This window comes from Vigna angularis, chromosome 9 (assembly GCF_016808095.1).
Source record: "Vigna angularis cultivar LongXiaoDou No.4 chromosome 9, ASM1680809v1, whole genome shotgun sequence".
Lineage (NCBI taxonomy): Eukaryota > Viridiplantae > Streptophyta > Magnoliopsida > Fabales > Fabaceae > Vigna > Vigna angularis.
Window position 1 is genome coordinate 16,276,506 of NC_068978.1, and position 22,214 is coordinate 16,298,719.

The 22,214-nt window shown below is 35.5% G+C and overlaps 1 protein-coding gene across 1 annotated transcript; it reads right to left on the reverse strand.

Moving 5' to 3' along the window:
• Nucleotides 1–17,657: 17,657 nt before the first annotated feature.
• Nucleotides 17,658–21,195, reverse strand: LOC108347509 (CBL-interacting protein kinase 2). Its single transcript, XM_017586793.2, has 2 exons — nt 21,054–21,195; nt 17,658–19,702 (listed from the first exon to the last, which is right to left on the reverse strand). Exon 2 carries the CDS (start codon nt 19,285–19,287, stop codon nt 17,884–17,886), a length of 1,404 nt encoding a protein of 467 aa, XP_017442282.1. The 5' UTR covers nt 19,288–19,702; nt 21,054–21,195; the 3' UTR covers nt 17,658–17,883.
• Nucleotides 21,196–22,214: the final 1,019 nt, after the last annotated feature.

Here is a 22,214-nt window from a genome sequence, read left to right on the forward strand (position 1 = left end):
TCTGCCAAATCAGCAGCAGGCGCGCTTGAGACCGCGCTCCAGCGCGCGAAAACAGGAAAAAGGGCGCTCCAGCGCCCTTTTGTAGGGGGCGCTCCAGCTAACTCCAGTCCTGGTGCAGAGCCCGCTCCAGCGCCCATGGAAAAAGGGCGCTCCAGCTAACTTTTTCCAGATTCTGGTTCTTCATATTTTTGCTGTTTTTGCTGTTTTCTTTTTTTCTCTGGTTCCAGCACTCTTCATTTGATGCAGAGACTTCTTCCAACTAATAAACTTGTATAAATAAAGGGGTTAATGATCAATTTATCTAATTAAAGCTTAAGATGAAACCACTTCTTAAACTAAATGAAAACTAGGATTTACAAGGTAAAAAGGATGAGAAAGAGTTGATATTTTCTCTAATTCAATACTGAATTCATAGTAAAATATGCCACTATCAATCCACAATCTTTGTGATGTATGTTTTTGATGATGACAACACATAGTTAATAAAAACACGTGTATATGTATTGTGTTCTATGTGTAATATGCTTATATGCTTACTGTGAGATTTAATACAAGCATAACTGCAAAAATATTGTGTTGTTTGTTGCATACTACTGTGTTGGAAGTGTGATTATATCTGAGTATGCATAATATGTGTTTTGAAATAGAAAAACCACATGCACCAAGCATATCTGTATGACTTAATCGATTCCAATGATGGGTTAATCAATTAAGGTCATCATACAACTTAAGCTTTAAAATGTGGCAAAACAACAGGTTTTAAATCGATTACGTTAGTGGTTAAATCGATTAAAACTAGTGGGTTTGCACAAATCTTTTTCAAGTGTGCTGTGATGGATTTTGAGAAGAAAATTTTTCAAAAATATACTAATTGTTAAAACTTAATCGATTACATGCATCTTGTATTCAATTAAGTTTGTTAAAGATTTGAAAACTATTTCATTACTTGACATAACGGTCACAACAATCATATTTTTAAATATGTTGACCAAGCATTAATTCCAAATCGATTACATTAATTGTGCATTCAATTAATGACTTTGACTACTGTTAATCTATTATAACTGTGAGATGAAATCAATTAGATTAATAGCATAATCGATTTAAATGCATCTCATTTGACTTATGCTATATATAGACGCATGCTTTGAAATTTTTTAAGAAGAAGAAGAATTGATTTTAACACTTTCATATTTGTTTCAGATAAATGCTTTGAAGATTTACAGAAGAGGAAAACGCTCCAAGAAACAAGAATTGTTGTGGTGAACAAGACTTGATGTTTTCTTGAGAAGCTGGATTGATTGATTCAAACTGTCTGATCATTTTGCACAACAGATGTGCATACTGCTGCATCATGAAGCTCTTGCAAACGCTTTAGTGTTGTTGTTTCGCTGTGGTGTATACAGGAAGAAGAACGTGTGGTTCTTGACTTTGAGGGGGATCTCAAAGGGGTTGATTGCAAGAGATGATTGTTCTTGTTGCTAGTTTGTTGTAATTGGTTATTTTAGATTAGTGAGTTAGAGTGGTTGTTTACATTTTGATGAGTGAGGTCACTGTAAAAACCTTGTTGTAAAAACTCAAATCTTATAGTGCAATTGACTTTCGATCTAAGGTTGATCGGAAGGACACTGGATGTAGGCTTGGCCGACCCAATATAAAAACTCATAGTTTGAATCTTCTTCTTCCTAACTCTCTACATTTAATCAATTGCATATTACTTGTATTCGAATACGCATACTATTACATTGCATACATTTTTTACTTGCGATTCAAGAAAAGTTTAAAAACTTGTAGTTTTGCAAAAAAGATTTCAAAAGCAATCATTTTTATACAACACCAATTCGCCCCCCTTCCACTGTTGATGTGAGAAACGAAGCATATATTTTTAACAAATGAAAATTAAGGAACTGCAAAGATCCTTGGAGGCACATGAAATGAGGTTACTGGATAAATCTAATTAAGAATAGTGAACAAGCCCTGAAGGTACATCATTCTAAGAATAATGAGGAAAAGAAGTTTAAGAAATGGAAAGGTAAATACGCAAGAGGGAATTGGAAGACTGATAAGATTAAAGTTGATCAAGAAGACAAACCTGTATTAGTGGAGAAGAGTGGCGAATCAGACAGAGGTTACCAAAAGAAGGATAAATGAAGTGTAGAATGCTTCAATTGCCACAAGTATGGACACTGCGCTTATGGGTGTTGTGCTGATAAAGGGAAGCAGAAGAAATCTCAAGGGAAAGAGGCATACATTGCACAAGAAGACTCTAACTCAGAACCCCTTACACTGATGATGACCACTTCTTTTGAAAATTCAAAGTCTCAAGAAAACTTGTGGTATTTGGATTCAGGATGTTCGAATCATATGACATGCCACAGAGAATGGTTGATTAACTTTGATGAAACAAAGAAGAGTAAAGTGAAGTTTGCTGATGATAACACATTAAAGGTGGTAGGAATGAGAGATGTTGTTATTAGAAGAAGAAATGGCTCGCATGCTGTAATAACCAATATGTTGTTTGTCCCTACTATGAAGTGTAATCTCTTGAGCATAGGTCAGTTAATCCAAAGAGGATTCACAACAGTCATGGGAGGTTTGAATAAGGTTGAATTGTTTGATGAAAACAATAATCTAATCTTGAGAAGCAAGATATCCAAGAACCGGACATTCCAAATCAATATGGAAGCAATGGAGAACTGTCAGTGTATGTCTACGGTAAATGTTAAAGATGAAAACTAGTTATGGCATCTAAGGTATGGTCACTTGAATTTCAGAAGTTTGCAGCAACTAGATAGGAAGAAAATGGTTATTAGATTGCCTAACATTTGTATACCAGAAAAGGTGTGTGAAACTTGCTTGGCAAGAAAGCAACCAAGAAGAGCCTTTAAAGCACATTCGCACAAGAGAGCAAAGGATTGCTTAGAAATAGTGCACTCAGATATATGCAGACCAATTGAAGTCCCATCATTGGCTGGAAATAGGTATTTCATCACCTTTGTTGATGAATATAACAAAATGATATGGTTGTATGTAATCAAGATGAAGAGTGAAGCACTGGAATTCTTTATGAGATTCATGGCTTATGTTGAAAGAGAAAGTGGAAGACACTTAAAGATTCTCAGAACTGACGGGGGAGGAGAATATACTTCTAATACATTTGAGAACCATTGTCAAACGTGTGGAATAACCACGAAGTCATTGCATGTATACACCCCAGCAGAACGAGCTTGCAGAGAGGAGAAATTAAACAATCCTCAACATGGTCAGGAGCATGTTAAAAGAAAAAGCACTGCCACGAATTATGTGGGGAGAAGCAATGTCAACAACTATCTACCTTCTTAACAGGTGTCCAACCAACAACTATATACCTTCTTAACATTTGTCTATACGTAGATGATCTGCTTATCACAAGAGCAAATCCAGTTCTGATAGAAGAATTCAAGAGGGTCATGGAGGCTGAATTCAAAATGACACACATGGGTAGGTTAAGTTACTTCCTAGGAATGGAATTCACTTGTACTACTGCATGATTAATCTTGCATCAAAAAAGGTATGCTGGAGAGTTGTTGAAAAGATTTAATATGACATCTTGTAATGCTGCAAGAAATCCAATGGAGGTTAATCTGAAATTGGTGAAAGACGATTCAGAAGAGGGGGTAGATGTGTGATAACAGTTGAATATACAGTTAATCGTCTTTCACCAATTTTAGATTAACCTCCATTGGATTTCTTGCAGCATTGCAAGATGTCATATTGAATCTTTTCAACAACTCTTCAGCATACCTTTTCCGATGTAAGATTAACCCTATAGTAGTACAAGTGAATTCCATTCCTAGGAAGTAACTTAACCTACCCAAGTGTGTCATTTTGAATTCAGCCTCCATGACCCTCTTGAATTCTTCTATCAGAACTGGATTTGATGAACCTATTGGATGAATCGACAAGTGTACTGAATCGCACAAGTAATATAAAATGGTAAGACCAAGTATCGTATTCCAGAGGACTCTTAGCACTAAACAATCGTGTGATAACTCGATTAATTAAGACTTAAAGAAAACGAGATCATTGGTTTCAAATGCAAAGACAAAAATTTAAATATGAATGCAGTTTGATCAATAGCAGAATAACACAGTGAATGAATGTTGTTTAATATGAGATGAATATGTTGTTGGGGTTAGATTTCACCAAGTACCCTCTCATGTATGTAAGAATTCTTCTTTATGCATTAATGTCAACGTCACTCATTAAATCACTTAAACCCGATCCCTCGGCGAAGAAGCTTATCCTTAATCACCAGTTCATGCAATTCCTAGCATTCCTAGTAATTAAATGTGAAGATCAAGAGCTTTAAGACGACCAAGACTCATACCCTCATCCTTGAGCAATATTACTTTAGGGAGAATTCAACAAGAACCTGAATTGTAAGGAACCTCCCAACACTCATGCAATTCATACATCATGTTATGAATGAGTTAAACAAAGCATGTAATAAACACTGATGAATTACTCTAACAATTAATGAAAACGCATATGTTATTAAGAATCAATTCAAATACATGAGAGTTCACAAGGTTACATCATCCCCCAACAACAAATAGAGTTTAGTTCACCATAAACGTGGTTAAACTAGATGAATAATGGAAAAGCATGAGATAGCAAAACCCTAAAAGTAGAGGATGGAAGCTCCCGCATCCAAATCCGCCTTCAGAGAGTGGAAGAGTGTGCTGTTGTGCTGCTCCAGCCAGAGATACAAAACATAGGACGCTTGGGTCCTTTAAATAGAGCGAAGACAGAATAGAAAAAAAGCCCAAGCCCATGTCGTTGGCGCTCAATCGCCCCACTTAGGGCGTCGGGGCGGTGAGCGGTAGCCTTTCACGCTCAAGCCTTCCAGATGACGCCCAAGCTTCGAGCTTCCTGTGCTCAAGCGCCCTAAAAGGGGCGCCCAGGCGGTGAGCAGTGGTCTGCCACGCTTAAGCCTTCCAGATGACGCCAAAGCTTCGAGCTTCCTACGCTCAAGCGTCCCAAAAGGGGTGCCCGGGCAGTGAGCGATGGTTTCCTACGCTTAAGCCTCCAAAAAAGGGCGCCCAAGCTTCGAGCACTCCTCCCTTCTGGTGCTTTTCCAAGCCTTTTTCAGCTTCATCTCCATGGCACTTCATCCCTGCTTTCCATATTATCTCATTTTCTACCAAAACAAGGAGAATTAGTCATAAAATCATTGAATTCAACATAAACTCTCTTATTCATACAACTTAACAGAAACACATGATTCTAAGCAGGTTTCTAAGTAGAAAAGGGTGCATTTAATATCAAAATTACATCACAAATAACAATATTTTCAACCGTTATAACAACCCTTTTTGACTTATAAGCTTGCTTGAACTCATGTTTTTAGCTTATTGTGTGAATAAGAGAGTTTAGGTTATACTTGAGGATTTTATCACTAAATTCCCTTAATTTTGAAGGAAATTGAAATGAATTTCAAGAGGATTAAAATATCAAGCAGTGGGAACTCAGAAAGGACAAAAAGAGCACCAGAAGAGAAGGCTGTAGAACCTCGAAGGACGCTTAGGCGTCCTTCTCTAGAGCCCTTAGCGTAGGAGTCTCGCTTGCGCGTCCATACAGGGGCGTTGAGCGTCAATTCTCGAGAACCGTGTCACTCTTGGGCGCTCTTCTTGGGGCACTAAGCGCCATTCTTTTGCAAGCTCGCCTAGGCGCCCTAAGTAGGGGCGTTGAGCGTTGACGACGTTGGCCCATGATCCAATTCAGCCCTATTTAAGGACTTGCACGTTCTAAAGAGGGCATCTTTTGACAGAACATACGCAAATTCAAAAATTTTAAGCTCTTTGGAGGCAGAATTGGATGTGAAAGCTCTCCGTTTCGGTTTTTAGGGTTTATCTTTCATTCTCATTCCATTGTTCATCTAGTTTCTCCATGACAAGGGGAAATTAAATTCAATTTGTTGTTGAGGAAGATGTAACCTCTGAACTCTCATGTATTTGAATTGATTCCAATTTATTTATGCTTCTTTTATTACTTGTTAGGGTTATTGTCCTTTGCTCTATGCTTGTTATGTTTAACTCATTCATGGCATGATTATTGGTTTTCTTTGATATGGACACATACGGAGAAACCTAGAACTGGGGAATTTCTCCCATGGGAACTATTTCCTAGACATAGGGATAAAACGCTTGGTTATCTTAAGCTTCCGTTCATACTGCGAAATTAATTATTAGGGAGACAAGACATTGTAAACTACTAATTAAGAATAGGCTTTCTTCGCCGAGACATCGAGTTTTAAGTACTTTAGAAAGTGACATTAACAATTAATAAAGAAGAAGAATTCATATATGCATGAGAGTGATTAGGTGAAATCTAAACCCCTACAACATCTTCATCTCATAATTCAACATCATTATTCACTTTTTGTGTTTCTCTTCAATTGATTAAAATTGTATTCATATTTACTTTCTTGTTTTTGCATTTGAAAACCCTAAATTGTTCTTCAAAGTCTTAATTAGTTAAGTAATTACATGACTGTTTAGTGTCGTGAGTCTCTTGGGAAACAATACTTGGTCTTACCATTTATTACTACTTGATACGATTCGGTACACTTGCCGACATCTTAACACGTTTTTGGCGCTGGTGCCGGGGACTCGTGGTTGAAACTATACTTTTGTGTGATTCTTAACTGATTAGACTTTATCTTTAATTTTGTCTTTTTGTTTTAAAATTTTTGGTTTTTTTATCTGTTGGTGCTAATTTGGGTGCTTTAGTGATTTTTTCTCTAGTGTATGCAAGGTATAATTTGGACTAGAAGCACGAAAGTTTCTGAATCTCTTCTTGCATGTCTGGATAATAGTAGAAGAAAAAGGAGGAACAGGACGTTGAAAGAACTTTTCCCTTCTTCTAAGACTCTTTTACAGTCTTCACCTCAAAGATCTGACCAGGAAACAAAAAATATGGTTGAAGAGAAGAATGATAGACGTACCCTAGCAGATTATGCAACAATTATTGGCCCACATCATTTTAATAGCATTGCAAGGCTGAGGGTTAATGCTATAAATATGGAGATGAATACTACTTTGATTCAGTTGGTGAAGAGCAACCAATTCAATGGATTATCACATGAAAATCCATATGAGCATCTGACCACATTCAATAAGATATGCAATACTGTGAAGATCAATGGCGTGCCAGATAAAGGTATTAGACTTAGATTATTCCCTTTCTCTTTGGGAGGAAATGCTAATGTGTGGTTGAACTCTTTTCCAGAGAACAACTTTACTGAGTGGGAAGCCGTGATTGCAAAGTTTCTAAACAAATACTTCCCACAATCAAAGGTGAACAAAGGTAAACATTATATTTCTTCTTTCAGGCAGGGCATGGATGAAACATTAGGTCAAGCATGGGACAAATTTAAAGGCTTGTTGAGAAAGACACTCACACATGGCTTTGATGATTCTACAGTAGTCATTCTATTCCTTGGAGGTTTAAGCTCACAAACTAAATTGATGTTGGATGTCTCAGCTGGAGGTAATATCAAGTGCAAGACTCCAGAGGAAGCTTATGAGTTGATTGAAAATATGGCTACAAATGATAATGAGATGCATAATGAAAGGGCTCAAATTCAACCGAAAGTGTCAGGAGCGGCTGCAGCGGAATGGTTAGCGTGGGATAACAAACCAAGAGGGTTTTCAATACTAACGTGTGCCTTTTAATTTCTACTCAATTAAACTTACTTAGCAATTAATAAAGACAAATAATGCAAGAGTAAGGTAGAGAGAAATTTGCACAGATGATTTTATCCTGGTTCGGATCTTACCAATCCTACGTCCAGTCGCTTATCTCAAAACAAGATAAACCTTTCACTAATCACAAAACAATTACAAACTACAATCACAAAGATACAATTTGTAAGAGTTTAGAAACCACCTCTCTTGATGCCACAAGAGATGAGACAACCACCTCCTTTGAGTCTTCACAAAGGATGACCACCTCCTTCGAATGCTTCACGAAGGATGAACCAACTTACACCTCCTTTGAATCTTCACAAAGGATGACCACCTCCTTCGAATGCTTCACGAAGGATGAACTTCCTCTTCCGAACACCTCCTTAGACACACCAAGGATGAATCATCTATTCCTCTATCACCGTAGAAGTATTCCACCAACTCTACAGACAGAGTTTCCTTAGCTGAGCAATAGCACACAATTCTCAAGAGTTTCAGAGTATTTGAGCACAAGGGAAGAGTTTCTCTAGTTGTTGTTGAGAGGAAATGAGAGTCTATTTATAGACTCATCCAAAGACTCTTCCATTTTTCGTTTTCAGCCTTTCACACTGTGTTAATCGATTAGCTACAGTGGTTAATCGATTAACAACCCAACGGATAGTTCAACGGCTCTAAAAACGGCTAGTTTTTCAAACGGTCACTGTGTTAATCGATTAGTCTGCTCTGTTAATCAATTAACGTTAATCGATTAACAGCCCCTGCTAATCGATTAGCGTTAATCGATTAGTCTGCTCTGCTAATCGATTAGTCTGCATTGCTGTGCTTCTCCATGGCGCACTGGAACAATCGATTAACACCCTCTGTTAATCGATTAACACTGCACAGATTTTGCTGTTTGGCTTATTTTTACATCTCTTTTGAATGCAAACATAAAACCACTCATAATCTAAGTCCTAGATGCTAAACTATAATTATTACAAAAGCTTTCCATAGCAATACAAGTCTTCATAACATTTTGAATCTTGATTTCTCTTGACTTGATTTGGACATCATCAAAACTTCATCTTCATCATTTTGCTAACAATCTCCCCCTTTTTGATGATGATCAAAACCTTCTTGATTTAAAGCTTTTGATAATAATCTGTATTTAAAATACAACTTAAGGAAGAAACAATTGTTAGTAAACTTAGAAATAAGTTTAAGACTTTAAATATTTCTCCCCCTTTTTGATCATTATTAAAAAGAGATGTATAATTGCTCCCCCTAAATTTATTAGAAAATATACTCCCCCTTAATACAAGCATGTATGCATATTAAGGAAAAACAATATATATTTTATTGAATTTTTAAAGAGGTAAGCATGCAAGGAAATATAAAGAGCACATACTAATAAAAACATAGAAATATAAAGCACCCCTTTAGATATGCCTTCAATTTCGAATGAGAATCCTCTAGGTTGTTTCCACATTTTGTTTCGATCTTCATCTTGAGGATTGTCATCATTCTTCACTTCATTTGTTGCTTCTACAAATCTTCATCATTGTCTGCATGTAATTCAAATGACTCAAGAGGTTTTGCCTCAAGGTCTACAATTTCATCAAAGACAACATGCACACATTCTTCTATTTCAAATGTTTTCCGTTTGAAAACTATATATGCTTAAAAAAAATTCCATATACTTTGAAATAAAAATTTCTTAATTCTTCTTTTTCAAATATTTAAAACAAAAACAATTTTTAAAAATTTTCTTAAATATTGTTTTAAGGAAATTCTAAATTTTAAACAATAGGTACCCAACTATTTTGTATGGGTCCTTTGGGTTAATTTAAAAATTTGAAATCATTTTACAACCCAAATAAATCTACCACTAGGAACACCATAATGCTTAATTTTACATTTGTTAGATGTATGACCCTTTTTCATACAATAAAAGCATGATACAACATTTGTGTTCCTATAAGTTGTTCCTTTTTCTACCCAAGTTCTACGGGTTCTATAATTATGCTTATTTTTAATTCTAGGAACATACTTATTTTTAACAACCTTATTTTCATTATTTTTACTACATTCTCCTGAGGTTGTTTGTTCTAGTAGTTTCTTAAAATTTTCACAAGAAACACATTCATCACTACTAGTAAATTTACCCTTTTCAAGAAATAAAACTCTATTTTTCAAAGTTTTATTTTCATCAATAATAGTTTCAAAATTTGTTTTTAAATTTTGATTTTCTTCAAGAGTATTTTCAAAATTCAATTTTAACTCTTTGAAATCCTTTTTCAATTTCTGATGGGCTTTATCTAATTTTTCAGATTCTACTATTAAAGCAGCATAAATTTCATGCAATTCATTTTCACTAATTTGACTAGAATTATCAGAATCGCTAGATGTACTTACTTGGCTTCCAGCGTCGTCATTTACCACTAAACAGATGTTTGCTTCTTCATCTGAGTAGCTTGAATCTGAAATGGTCTCATTGTCGTCTTCGCATGCGATGTACGCTCTCTTTTTCTTGAAGAATTTCTTTTCTTCACCTTTCTTTTGATTTGGGCAGTCTGCTTTTAGATGCCCCTTTTCTCCGCAACCATAGCATCGGTAATTTGAGGAAGATACTGGATTATCTTTCTTTTCGTATCTAAATTTTCCTTTGCCTTTAGACTTCATGAACCTGTTGAGCCTTTTTATCATGAGTCTCAATTCTTCTTCTTCGTCTGAGTCTTCATCTTCCGATTTACCTTTGCTTCTTTCAACCTCAGATTTCAAGGCTAGACTCTTTTTCTTAGTTTTTGCTTTTGCTTCTTCTTCATCTAGTCTTCCGAGGTCAAGTTCATGTTCCCTCAACTTTCCAAAAAGTGCCGCCATAGTCATGGTGTTCAGATTTTGTGACTCAGAAATTGCAGTCACTTTTGGTTGCCAAGACCTGTCTAAAGATTTCAGAATTTTTATATTAAGCTCATCAGTATCGAAAGATTTACCTAGTCCAATGAGATGATTGACAATGTTGGTGAAGCGTTTTTGAACATCTACTATTGTTTCCCCTTGCTTCATCCTGAACATTTCGTATTCCTGGATTAAGGTATTCTTTCTAGCTCTCTTAACATCATCTGTACCTTCATGGGTTACTTTAAGTACTTCCCACATTTCTTGTGCAGTTTTACAAATAGAAATCCTGTAAAACTCATCAACAGTTAAAGCAGATGAAATAATATTACGAGCTTTTACATCATTACCAAATTTTTTCTTATCTTGAGCAGTCCATTGGTCACGGGGCTTTGGTTCCTGCATATTGTTAATTGGAACAAAAGGACCAGATGCAACAGCATCCCAAATATCTATATCAATAGATTCCATAAAAATTTGCATTCTTACCTTCCAGAATGCGTAATTTTCACCTGTGAATAGTGGTGGTCTATTGATAGAAGCACCCTCTGCAAAGGTTTGATGTGATCCTGCCATTTGAATGACTATCAAAGCAAGCTCTGATACCAATTTTCAGGAGCGGCTGCAGCAGAATGGTTAGCGTGGGATAACAAACCAAGAGGGTTTTCAATACTAACGTGTGCCTTTTAATTTCTACTCAATTAAACTTACTTAGCAATTAATAAAGACAAATAATGCAAGAGTAAGGTAGAGAGAAATTTGCACAGATGATTTTATCCTGGTTCGGATCTTACCAATCCTACGTCCAGTCGCTTATCTCAAAACAAGATAAACCTTTCACTAATCACAAAACAATTACAAACTACAATCACAAAGATACAATTTGTAAGAGTTTAGAAACCACCTCTCTTGATGCCACAAGAGATGAGACAACCACCTCCTTTGAGTCTTCACAAAGGATGACCACCTCCTTCGAATGCTTCACAAAGGATGAACCAACTTACACCTCCTTTGAATCTTCACAAAGGATGACCACCTCCTTCGAATGCTTCACGAAGGATGAACTTCCTCTTCCGAACACCTCCTTAGAAACACCAAGGATGAATCAGCTATTCCTCTATCACCGTAGAAGTATTCCACCAACTCTACAGACAGAGTTTCCTTAGCTGAGCAATAGCACACAATTCTCAAGAGTTTCAGAGTATTTGAGCACAAGGGAAGAGTTTCTCTAGTTGTTGTTGAGAGGAAATGAGAGTCTATTTATAGACTCATCCAAAGACTCTTCCATTTTTCGTTTTCAGCCTTTCACACTGTGTTAATCGATTAGCTACAGTGGTTAATCGATTAACAACCCAACGGATAGTTCAACGGCTCTAAAAACGGCTAGTTTTTCAAACGGTCACTGTGTTAATCGATTAGTCTGCTCTGTTAATCAATTAACGTTAATCGATTAACAGCCCCTGCTAATCGATTAGCGTTAATCGATTAGTCTGCTCTGCTAATCGATTAGTCTGCATTGCTGTGCTTCTCCATGGCGCACTGGAACAATCGATTAACACCCTCTGTTAATCGATTAACACTGCACAGATTTTGCTGTTTGGCTTATTTTTACATCTCTTTTGAATGCAAACATAAAACCACTCATAATCTAAGTCCTAGATGCTAAACTATAATTATTACAAAAGCTTTCCATAGCAATACAAGTCTTCATAACATTTTGAATCTTGATTTCTCTTGACTTGATTTGGACATCATCAAAACTTCATCTTCATCATTTTGCTAACAGAAAGAAGTTCTACAATTACAATCTTAAGATGCTCTATTGGCTTAGAGCAAAATAATGACTCGACAATTGGAGATTCTGATGAAGAAAATCTCTCAACTGCCTCAAGAATTGCATAATGTTTCTCGAGCTCAATATCAACTTTGTGAGCTATGTGGTGGAGATCATATCAATGGAAAATGCATCATGTAAGCTATTACCCAAGAAGAAGTCAATTTTATGGGTAATCAGGGCCGCCAAGGTAATAACCAAGGGCGGAAACCTCACCCAAGTATGGGTCAAGGGAAAGCTAGACAATTCAATAGACCATCACATCAGCAATGACAACCACAACCCTCCTTATCTGAAAGAAGTACAAAGTTAGAAGAGACACTCCAACAACTCATGCAAGTGCCAATCTCCAACCATAAAAGCACTGAAGTTGTCATTAGAAATTTGGAGATACAGGTTGGTCAACTATCTAAGAAGTTGGAAGAGATGCCTAATAGGAGTTTTGGAGCTAATACTGAAGTTAACCCTAAGGAGGAGTGCAATGCCATTAGAAGTGGCGCGATGCTAGATGAGAGAAAAGTTGAGAGAAAAGAAAAATCTAAGTTGAGTGAAAAAGAAGAAATGAATAAAGAGAGAAAAGAAGAGACTGAGAGAAAAGAAGGTGAGAAAGATGAGAGAAGAAAGAAAGGAGAAGAGGATGAGAGGAAAAAAAGAAAAAATAATTGAGAAGGCCCTTCCTTATCCAAATTTTTTTTCAAAGACTAAAAAAGAGAAACAATTTGGGTGTTTCATGGAGATCATCAAGCAATTGAAGATTACTATGCCCTTGACCGAAGCACTACAGCAAATTCCTGCCTATTCTAAGCATATGAAGAAATTCCTCAGCAAGAAGAAAAAATATTTAGATGAGGAAACAATTGAAATGCAAGGCAATTGCAATGCCATTATGCAGAAGACTCTCCCTCCAAAATTCAAAGATCTGGGAAGTTTCAATATCCCTTGTACCATTGGGAATCATGATATAGGGAAGGCTCTAGTTAACTTAGGGGCTAGCATCAACCTGATATCCCTATCTTTGCTCAAAAAGATTGGTGATCTAGAGGTCAAACCCACAAGAATGGTGTTGCAAATGGCGGATAGGTCCATCAAGCATCCTTATGGTGTAGTGGAAGATGTTTTGGTTTAGATAGATAAACTCCAATTTTCTGTGGACTTTGTAGTGATGGAGATGGAGGAAAATGTAAAAATACCACTCATCCTTGGACGATCATTCATGAAGACAACTAAGGTTGTCATTCATGTAGATGATGGAGTTTTAACATTGAAGCACCAAGAAAGAGAGAGGTAACTTTCAATGTTTTTGAACTGAGTAGCTAATTCAAGAAAAACAGACTAGTCTTAAAACAACAGATGAAATTCTATCAGTGACTAGTCTACCTGCTAAAGTTGCCAAGTTGGTCAAAAAGGGCCTTAGCTGTTTCTCTATAAAAGTGGAAGGAAAGGACAAAGAGAAGGAAGAAAAAATGGTTCACCAACACCCTAATGTGAAAAGTGATGAACCTAAACCTGGCACACCAGTGAAATTCAAGAATAGGTTATGGGTCGTCAAGACTATTAAGGCAAATGGAGTTTTTGAGATAGAGGCTCCTTACTCTAGGAAAATCAAGTTGGTGACAAGAAAATTGCTGAGATTTTGTTGGTGTCATGAAGGAAGGAGGAACGCCAACATTAAAGATCCAGATTGAGCTTAATGGTGTCAAGCTAATGACTTTAAACATGCGCTTATTGGGAGGCAACCTAACTTTCTAAACTTACTTATATACTTTTATGCATTTTTGAATTTTTAGTTTTAGTGCGTGATGTACTTGGCTTAATTGAACTATCTTCAATGGTTTGGCTATAATGTGCATTTGTGATGAGTAATTTTGTCTTGTATTTGCTCTATTGTTTTGAGATGCGTGATTGAGATGATGATTGGTTTAGCTTTCAAGCATAGATGGTGGTTACTCATAGTTGTGATGCATGATTTCAAATGTGATTAATATGCTGGACATGATGTTTATCAAAATGTGGAACTTGAATTAACATGTGAAAGGTTGGACTCTAGAGTCTTTGATTGATTGAATGCTATTACTTTGGAAGTATGATTGATTTTGCTTGATTTTTTTATGATTGAACAACTTGCTTGCTTGTTACACATGATCAAGGCCATGTTTTTCTTTTCCCATATAAGCCAATGTCAATATGTGAACCCAATAAAGAACAATGTTTGTTCTATCCTTTAAACCTTGAGCCTAAATATGAAAAACCTTTTTGAAATCCTTGCCTTGAGTTTAGTAGAGTATGTTTATGTGGTAATGGATAATGGTTCAAGTTTAGGGTTGTGGGAAACTGGGAAAGAACTTTGTGAAAATTTTTAAAGGAGCATTGAGGAAAAGAAAAAGCAAAAGAAAAAAAAAATAGAAGAAAGAAAGAAAAGAAAAGGTTAAGCTCAATGCAAGTAAAGTTGAGAATGAGTTCAAGATTGATTTCTCACATAAAAGCAAAAAAAGAGATTAATTCTATATCATGAAGTAAATTGCCCACTCTCTTAACTCAAGGAATTTTGTTGTCTAGAAAAACTAATTTTCTTCTTAGCCCGACCATGTTAAAAGCCTAGAAAAAGTCCTTGTGATGATAACTTGCTGGTAAGTCTCTTTGATGTGTTTAAATGAAAAGCAAAGTTGATTCATATGACATTGTGATGGTAGAGTGCAAGAATGTCACCTTATTATACACCTTTGAGTTAGAGTGAAACACTATCCTGGGTGATGAATTATTCCACGCACTTTACGATAACATTCTTGCTTGGTTATTGATTGTTTATGAAGTTGGCATCTGTTATGTATGTTTTGATTATGTGAGCACCATAGTTGAGCTTGATTGGCTAAAGCATTGTTATATCTTGATTGATCTTACTATGAGGAGCAGACATGAGTGACTTACTTGTCTTAGAGAAAAATGTTTTTTTAGTGTGCTAGACCATTGTAGTTTTGCTATGTTGTTAAGCCAGGTTTTGTTTTACTTGAGGACAAGCAAAGTTTCAAGTTTAGGGTTGTGATAACGGTTGAATATACCGTTATCTGTGATGCAATTTTGATATTAAAACAACCCTTTTTGACTTAGAAGCTTGCTAGAACTCATGTTTTTAGCTTATTTGTGTGAATAAGAGAGTTTAGGTTATACTTGAGGATTTTATCACTAAATTCCCTTGATTTTGTAGGAAATTGGAATGAATTTGAAGAGGATTAAAATATCAAGGAGTAGAAACTCAAAAAGGACAAAAAGAGCACTAGAAGAGAAGGTTGAAGCTCACAGGACGCTTGGGTGCCCTTCTCTAGAGCCCTTAGCGTAGGAGTCTTGCACTCACGCCTAAGCGCCCTTTCAGGGGTGCTAAGCGCCAGTTCTCGAGAACCTGTCATGCTTGGGCGCCCTTCTTGGGGCGTTGAGCGCCATTCTTTGGCAAGCTCGCCTAGAGGCCTTAAGTAGGGGTGTTGAGCGCTAATGACGTTGGCCCATGATCCAATTCATCCCTATTTAAGGACTTGCACGTTCTAGAGAGGGTATCTTTTGACAGAAGGGACGCAAATTCAAATATTTTCAGCTCTCTGGAGGCAAAATTGGATGCGGAAGCTATCCTTTTCGGTTTTTAGGGTTTATCTTTCATTCTTATTCCATTGTTCATCTAGTTTCTTCATGACAAGGGAGAACTAAATTCAATTTGTTGTTAAGGAAGATGTAACCTTTGAACTCTCATGTGTTTGAACTGATTCCAATTTATTTATGTTTCTTTCATTAATTGTTAGGGTTATTCTCCTTTGCTCTATACTTGTTATGTGTAACTCATTCATGACATGATTATTGGTTTTCTTTGATATGGACTCATACGGAGAAACCTAGAAGTGGGGAATTTCTCCCATGGGAAATATTGCTCAGACATAGGGATAAAACGCATGGTTGTCTTAAGCTTTCGTTCGTAATGCAAAATTAATTATTAGGGAGACAAGACATTGTAAACTAGAAATTAAGGATAGACTTTCTTCGCCGGAACATCGGGTTTTAAGTACTTTAGAAAGTGACACTAACAATTAATAAAGAAGAATAATTCATATATGCATGAGAGTGATTAGGTAAAATCTAAACCCCAACAACATCTTCATCTCATAATTCAACATTATTATTCAGTTTTGAGTTTCTCTTCAATTGATCAAAATTGCATTCATATTTACTTTCTTGTTTTTACATTTAAAAACTCTAAATTGTTCTTCAAAGTCTTAATTAGTTAAGCAATTACATGATTCTTTAGTGCCGTGAGTCTCTTGAAAAACGATATTTGGTCTTACCATTTATTATTACTTGATACGATTCGGTACACTTGCCGACATCTTAACAAGACTATGTTCAAACAAATAATCGATTCTTTGAGATTTCTCTGTAACAGCCTACCAGAGTTATTTTTCAGCGTTGGTGTAATAAACAGATTCATGGGCAGCCCAAAGAAGTCTCATCTTGTTGTTGCAAAGAGAGTACTGAAATATGTTCAAGGCACTATTGATCATGGAATACTCTTTGCCATTGGAAGACAGAAATCTGAGTTAGAGCTGATTGGGTATACTGATGCGGATCATGGTGATGATCCAGTAGAATGGAAGCGCACTTCTGGATATGTGTTTCTAATAAATAGAGCACCTATATCGTGGTGTTCTGAAGAACAATTGGTGATCTGTTTACAAAAGCGTTGAAGATAGATAGATTTGATATCTTAAAGAAGAAAATTGGAAGTGTATCACCTAAGTGCTTGTCTTAGGGAGAAATATTAATGCATTAAGCCAAGACAGCTGTATTGCTAACTGTCCTGACATCTGTTGTTTCATTTTGTATATAATATATCTCTCTTCTTTCTATTGCTCGTTCCATTACACTTATCATTCAAATCTGTCAGAGTGTCCTTATCTCTTTTGAATAAAAGGTTTACTTCAAACACATGAAATATATATTGTCCATGATTCAAAAGGCAGTTTAATGGTCTGAGAGTAGTTCATGATACTTGCCACCATTTGCAAGAGAGTTGCTGATGAAAAAATGGAACGGAACACATTTCTTCATAAGCACATAAAAAAAATGAAACAAACTTCTTTCTTTTAAAAATATAATTAATTTATGTACAGGTTATAACTTATTTAATTAATTCCAACTTTTAGAAAAGCTTATTTATGCTTGAGCAATTTCTGATGTCATTTCCACCACAAAATACTGATGTAATTTCTAACATAGTCAATAGGCTCAACTGCAGAGATCACAGAAGACACAAACTGTAAAAGAAGCAACTAACTAAGCTGAGCAAGAATGTCTACAAGCTTAACCACCTTATTCCGCGACAACTATCAACATGACAGTTTGCACTTGACCACGAGCATAAAGCACACAGACAATATAAAAACAAATTTAGGGACATAATATTCACTACGCAGTTGGTTGTGGCACAAGCTCTGATATGGCAGGATAAGAAGGTTCTTGTTCTTCTTTCTGCAATACACCGTGTTGCAGTTGATGTGGCTGTTCTCCTTGCCAGTTCCAAACAATGTCCTTAAGTGCAGGCCTCACTTCCTGATTCAAAAGTTTCTGGTACTCCAATGTATCTCCACTAGACTTTTTTAACTCCACAAGATGGAAAACTGGGGTGATCTCAAAAATCTCAGCATCAATACCCAAAGGCCCTTTTCTGCCTACCTTGGAACCTTCCAACTTGAACAAACCTCCATCTTTCTTCTTGAGCTTCAACCGCAGGCGCTTGCAGATTTCTTCCAACTTGGAGATGATAATGGGGGCTGGCTTGTCAGATGTAAATCGTGCTTCTTTCTTTCGATCAGTCTCCTCAAACAAACCAGACAAGTCAAAACCTGAGGAATAGGAGATGATGTCAAAGGCATTTAGATTACAGGGTTTTGAGTCTTTTGCTGGTTCAATAGGATCTCCATTCTCACAAAAACCAAATAGTCCATCAGTATCCAGAGGGGATAGTTCTTCGTCTTTGTTCTGAGTAATGGTGGGCTTCTGTAACCCCTTTCTGAACCAAGAACTTTTCATAATTTTTGCCATTGATATCCTAGTCTTCGGGTTTGGATCCAAGATTTTTGACAGCAGTCTGCGCACATCTGGTGCAAACCAGTTAGGAAATTTGAATTCTCCCTTGCCAATCTTCCTGTACATCTCCATCAGATTTGGATCTCTAAATGGAAGAAAACCAGCTAATAGAACATACAAGATCACCCCACATGACCATATGTCAGCTTTGGCTCCATCATAACCCCTTCTGTTTATCACTTCTGGAGCAACATAGGCAGGGGTACCACATGTGGTATGGAGTAACCCATCTTGGTGCTTAGTTTCGGCCAGGGCACTTAACCCAAAATCTGAGACCTTCAAATTCCCATCTTCATCCAGTAGAAGATTTTCTGGTTTCAGATCACGATGACACACACCTCTGCTATGGCAGTAGTCTACAGCACTGATCAACTGCTGAAAATATCTCCTAGCATCATCCTGGTTGAGCTTTCCTTTTGATACCTTGTCAAATAGCTCACCGCCTTTTACAAACTCCATGACAAAGTAAATTTTGGTTTTGCTGGCCATCACCTCATAAAGCTCAACCACATGTGGATGCCTGATTAGTCTCATCACTGAAATTTCACGCTTAATCTGTTCAATCATCCCAACTTTCAGAATCTTCTCTTTATCGATAATTTTTATGGCCACACTCATGCCAGTTATGAGGTTCCTAGCATGGTAAACCTTTGCAAAAGTTCCTTGGCCCAGTAATCTCCCTAGTTCATATCGTTGCATAAGCACACCTCCTTTTTGCTCCATTTCTACACACACTTTTAGCGTAAAGAATGCTACAATCACTTTGCCAGAAGCAGGAAAGTGCTACTCAAGAAATTCAGAGCTCAACCATCTTCACAGTCATAGTATTTTGAGATTGTACAATGACTGAGATTTCTAGGCACCTCAGTTGCTTGAGCAAGAAATAGATACAAGCAATGGACTAAACATCCAATGTTATCAGGATTGAATGAGGGAAGCTCAGATAGAGGCACGAATTCATTAGTCTCAATGAAGGAAATTTTAACCATCAAACACATCTTTCAGCATTCCCTGATATTGGTGATGACACCAGAGAAGACTGAAGAATATGGTCTTATCAGAAAGCTTGAAGAATAATTAAGGAATGAAGTAGCACCTAGTTTAGCCTTCCAATTTCCCAGCAGCAGGAAAGACACACCTAAAAGAATGATAAAAATTTAATAAGAAAAGTCGAAGAATCTAATCTACCAAATGAATTTCATAAAACTTTTACAAACATAACCAGTAAAACAATTTTCGTAACTTCTTTCCAAGTTTTGATCATACTTAAACAGGACTGATTCCAAAGACAGTATTTAGCACATCAAATACAGTTCTCTCAAAAAAATAAATCATTCGCAACAGAAAACTATAACAAGTTTAAACAAGTGAAAGACATAAGATGTTAAAATCTAACAATAAATCCAAACAAGATATGACAATTCATTATGCAAAAGAAATACAATTTAATCAAGTAATCAATCATAAAAAGGACTATGCAAAACCTGTATCCTGTTTTGAATTTCACAAACAAATCAAGTCATTTACAATCATGTTCTCAAGTTAATATTGTAAAAGTAAAACACTTAATTGTTAATTGAGAAGGAAAAGGAAATTCAAGAAGATTTCAAACAGGCAAGTATAACTATAACTTGGTTGGGACCGTTTCCACAAACATGTGATTCCACTTTCCACTACCTAACATCCGCAATCAATCTACCAATTTTCATGCTTCTGTCACATGTGACTAAGTCCTTGTTTCTACAAATAGGCAACAAAATCTTCTAGAAGAAAAGAATTAGAAAAAAATAGACGTAAATTGCCAATTAGCCATTAAGAGATAAAAAAAACAAAATAAAACAGAGATACAGAGGTAAACACAGGTTAACCCTTCAAAACAACAAGCATCCTCTACCAGAAATTCGGTTTTAAAATACAATATCTTCTTACAATTTATTTGAGACAAACCATTTGTTATTTTTCAAAAATTTGACGGACATGCAGTTAGATCCTCTCAAGTTACACAAAAAAATAAGCTTTTTTCTTTTATATCAGTACACAAAAACCAAGTTTAATAAACAATGCATGTGTTATAAGTATTTTTGTGTCTTCTTCGGCATGAAATATATGGCGTGTTTGCAAATCAGTTGAGAAAAAAGAAGTCATGGTTTATATGTAGAAGCTATAACCAGCAGCTTCTTAAGAAACCACGTTCAAAACGTAGAAAATCAGATCCTTAATTTGAAATCAAACAGCTGATAGGGTATATCTCAGAAGCAAAAATTAAAATCCCCCACAACCATGATGAACGACTTTTCTCGTGAAGAAAACAGTCCGAAACGATTCAGAAAATGAGCAAAACCACTTTAAACCCCAGAACAAGAAAATAAAAAATTTTCAAACTTTCAGTAGATAATGAATCAAGCTTTGAAAATTTCAAACAAGAATGAAGATCTAAAAGTAACCCAGAAAAATAAAGAAGAAAGTCGAAATGGGTGATCTGGATTTACCTGAAAGATGATTACAGATTATTTTTCTCTCTCTTTTTTTCCTTTGTTTGTTTTGGTTTTTTGAGTACAAGCAAGGAGATGAATAATGGTGATGATGGAGGCGTTATAACAAAGAATGAGAAGGAAAAAGACAGATTAGTTGCTGTCAAGTTAACAAAGAGAGAATAATAGAATATTCTAACACCTTCTAGTTTTAACAGTCATTTACAATATAAAACATGTATTCAATAATTAATTACTATGTTTCTAAAAGAAAGTAAAATATTTATTACATTTAATAATAAAACTGTTATATGAAAATTATGATCAATTATATAGTTACATATTATGAATTTCAATAAAGTCGTAAAAACGAGAAGGACGAGTAGACTTCGTTAGATTTATGAGAACAAAATTTTCCTCAAAAATTATATATAATAATTATGTTGTTTCAAAATTCAAACATTATATAAGTGAAATTCTATCAAATTGTATAAATATTTAAAATAAAAAATAGTAATCACGTAAAATCTCAACACTCATTACGTTTTTAATCCATATGTATTGTGATTGAATCTGATTTCCCTCTTAAATAATATGATATGATTTGGATTTTCTTTTACTAGTTGATTTTTTTTCCTTTTTTTCTCATAATTTCAAATACAAATTTAATAAATATCTCCTGCATAAAAAAATATATTTTAATGCATTAATAAACTTACATAAGATACATTAAATATATAAAAGGCTCTTTAATAATTAAAAAGAGTATGGTTTTCGTTATAGAAATGCATATATATTTCCCAAAACAAAAATCGTGAGACTAACTTTTTAAAGTAGAGTTTCCTGTCAAAGTAGATTTTACCCTTTTTGACACAATCTCTCTTCTATAATTAAAGAATTATTTTCCTTTCAAAATATTTAAAAATAACTATTTACCAACAGCCTTGAACCAAGATATTTACTATATTTATTATTATTAACAACTTTTTGAAAACGATATATTGTTTACCTTGTTTTATTTTTTCTTCTCATGACATGTTCTTATCTGTTACAAATTTAACATGCGTGTACAATACCAACAAAATTACAAACTTTAATATAATTTAAAATGGTAAATGGAAAACCAAACTCAAAAGAATTTAAAAATTACTTGTCACTGAAACTTCTTTCTCTTTTTGC

What these genes read in the sequence shown, in the direction of transcription:
- LOC108347509 (XM_017586793.2), bottom strand. Translation starts at nt 19,287, where the DNA reads ATGGAGCAAAAAGGAGGTGTGCTTATGCAACGATATGAACTAGGGAGA.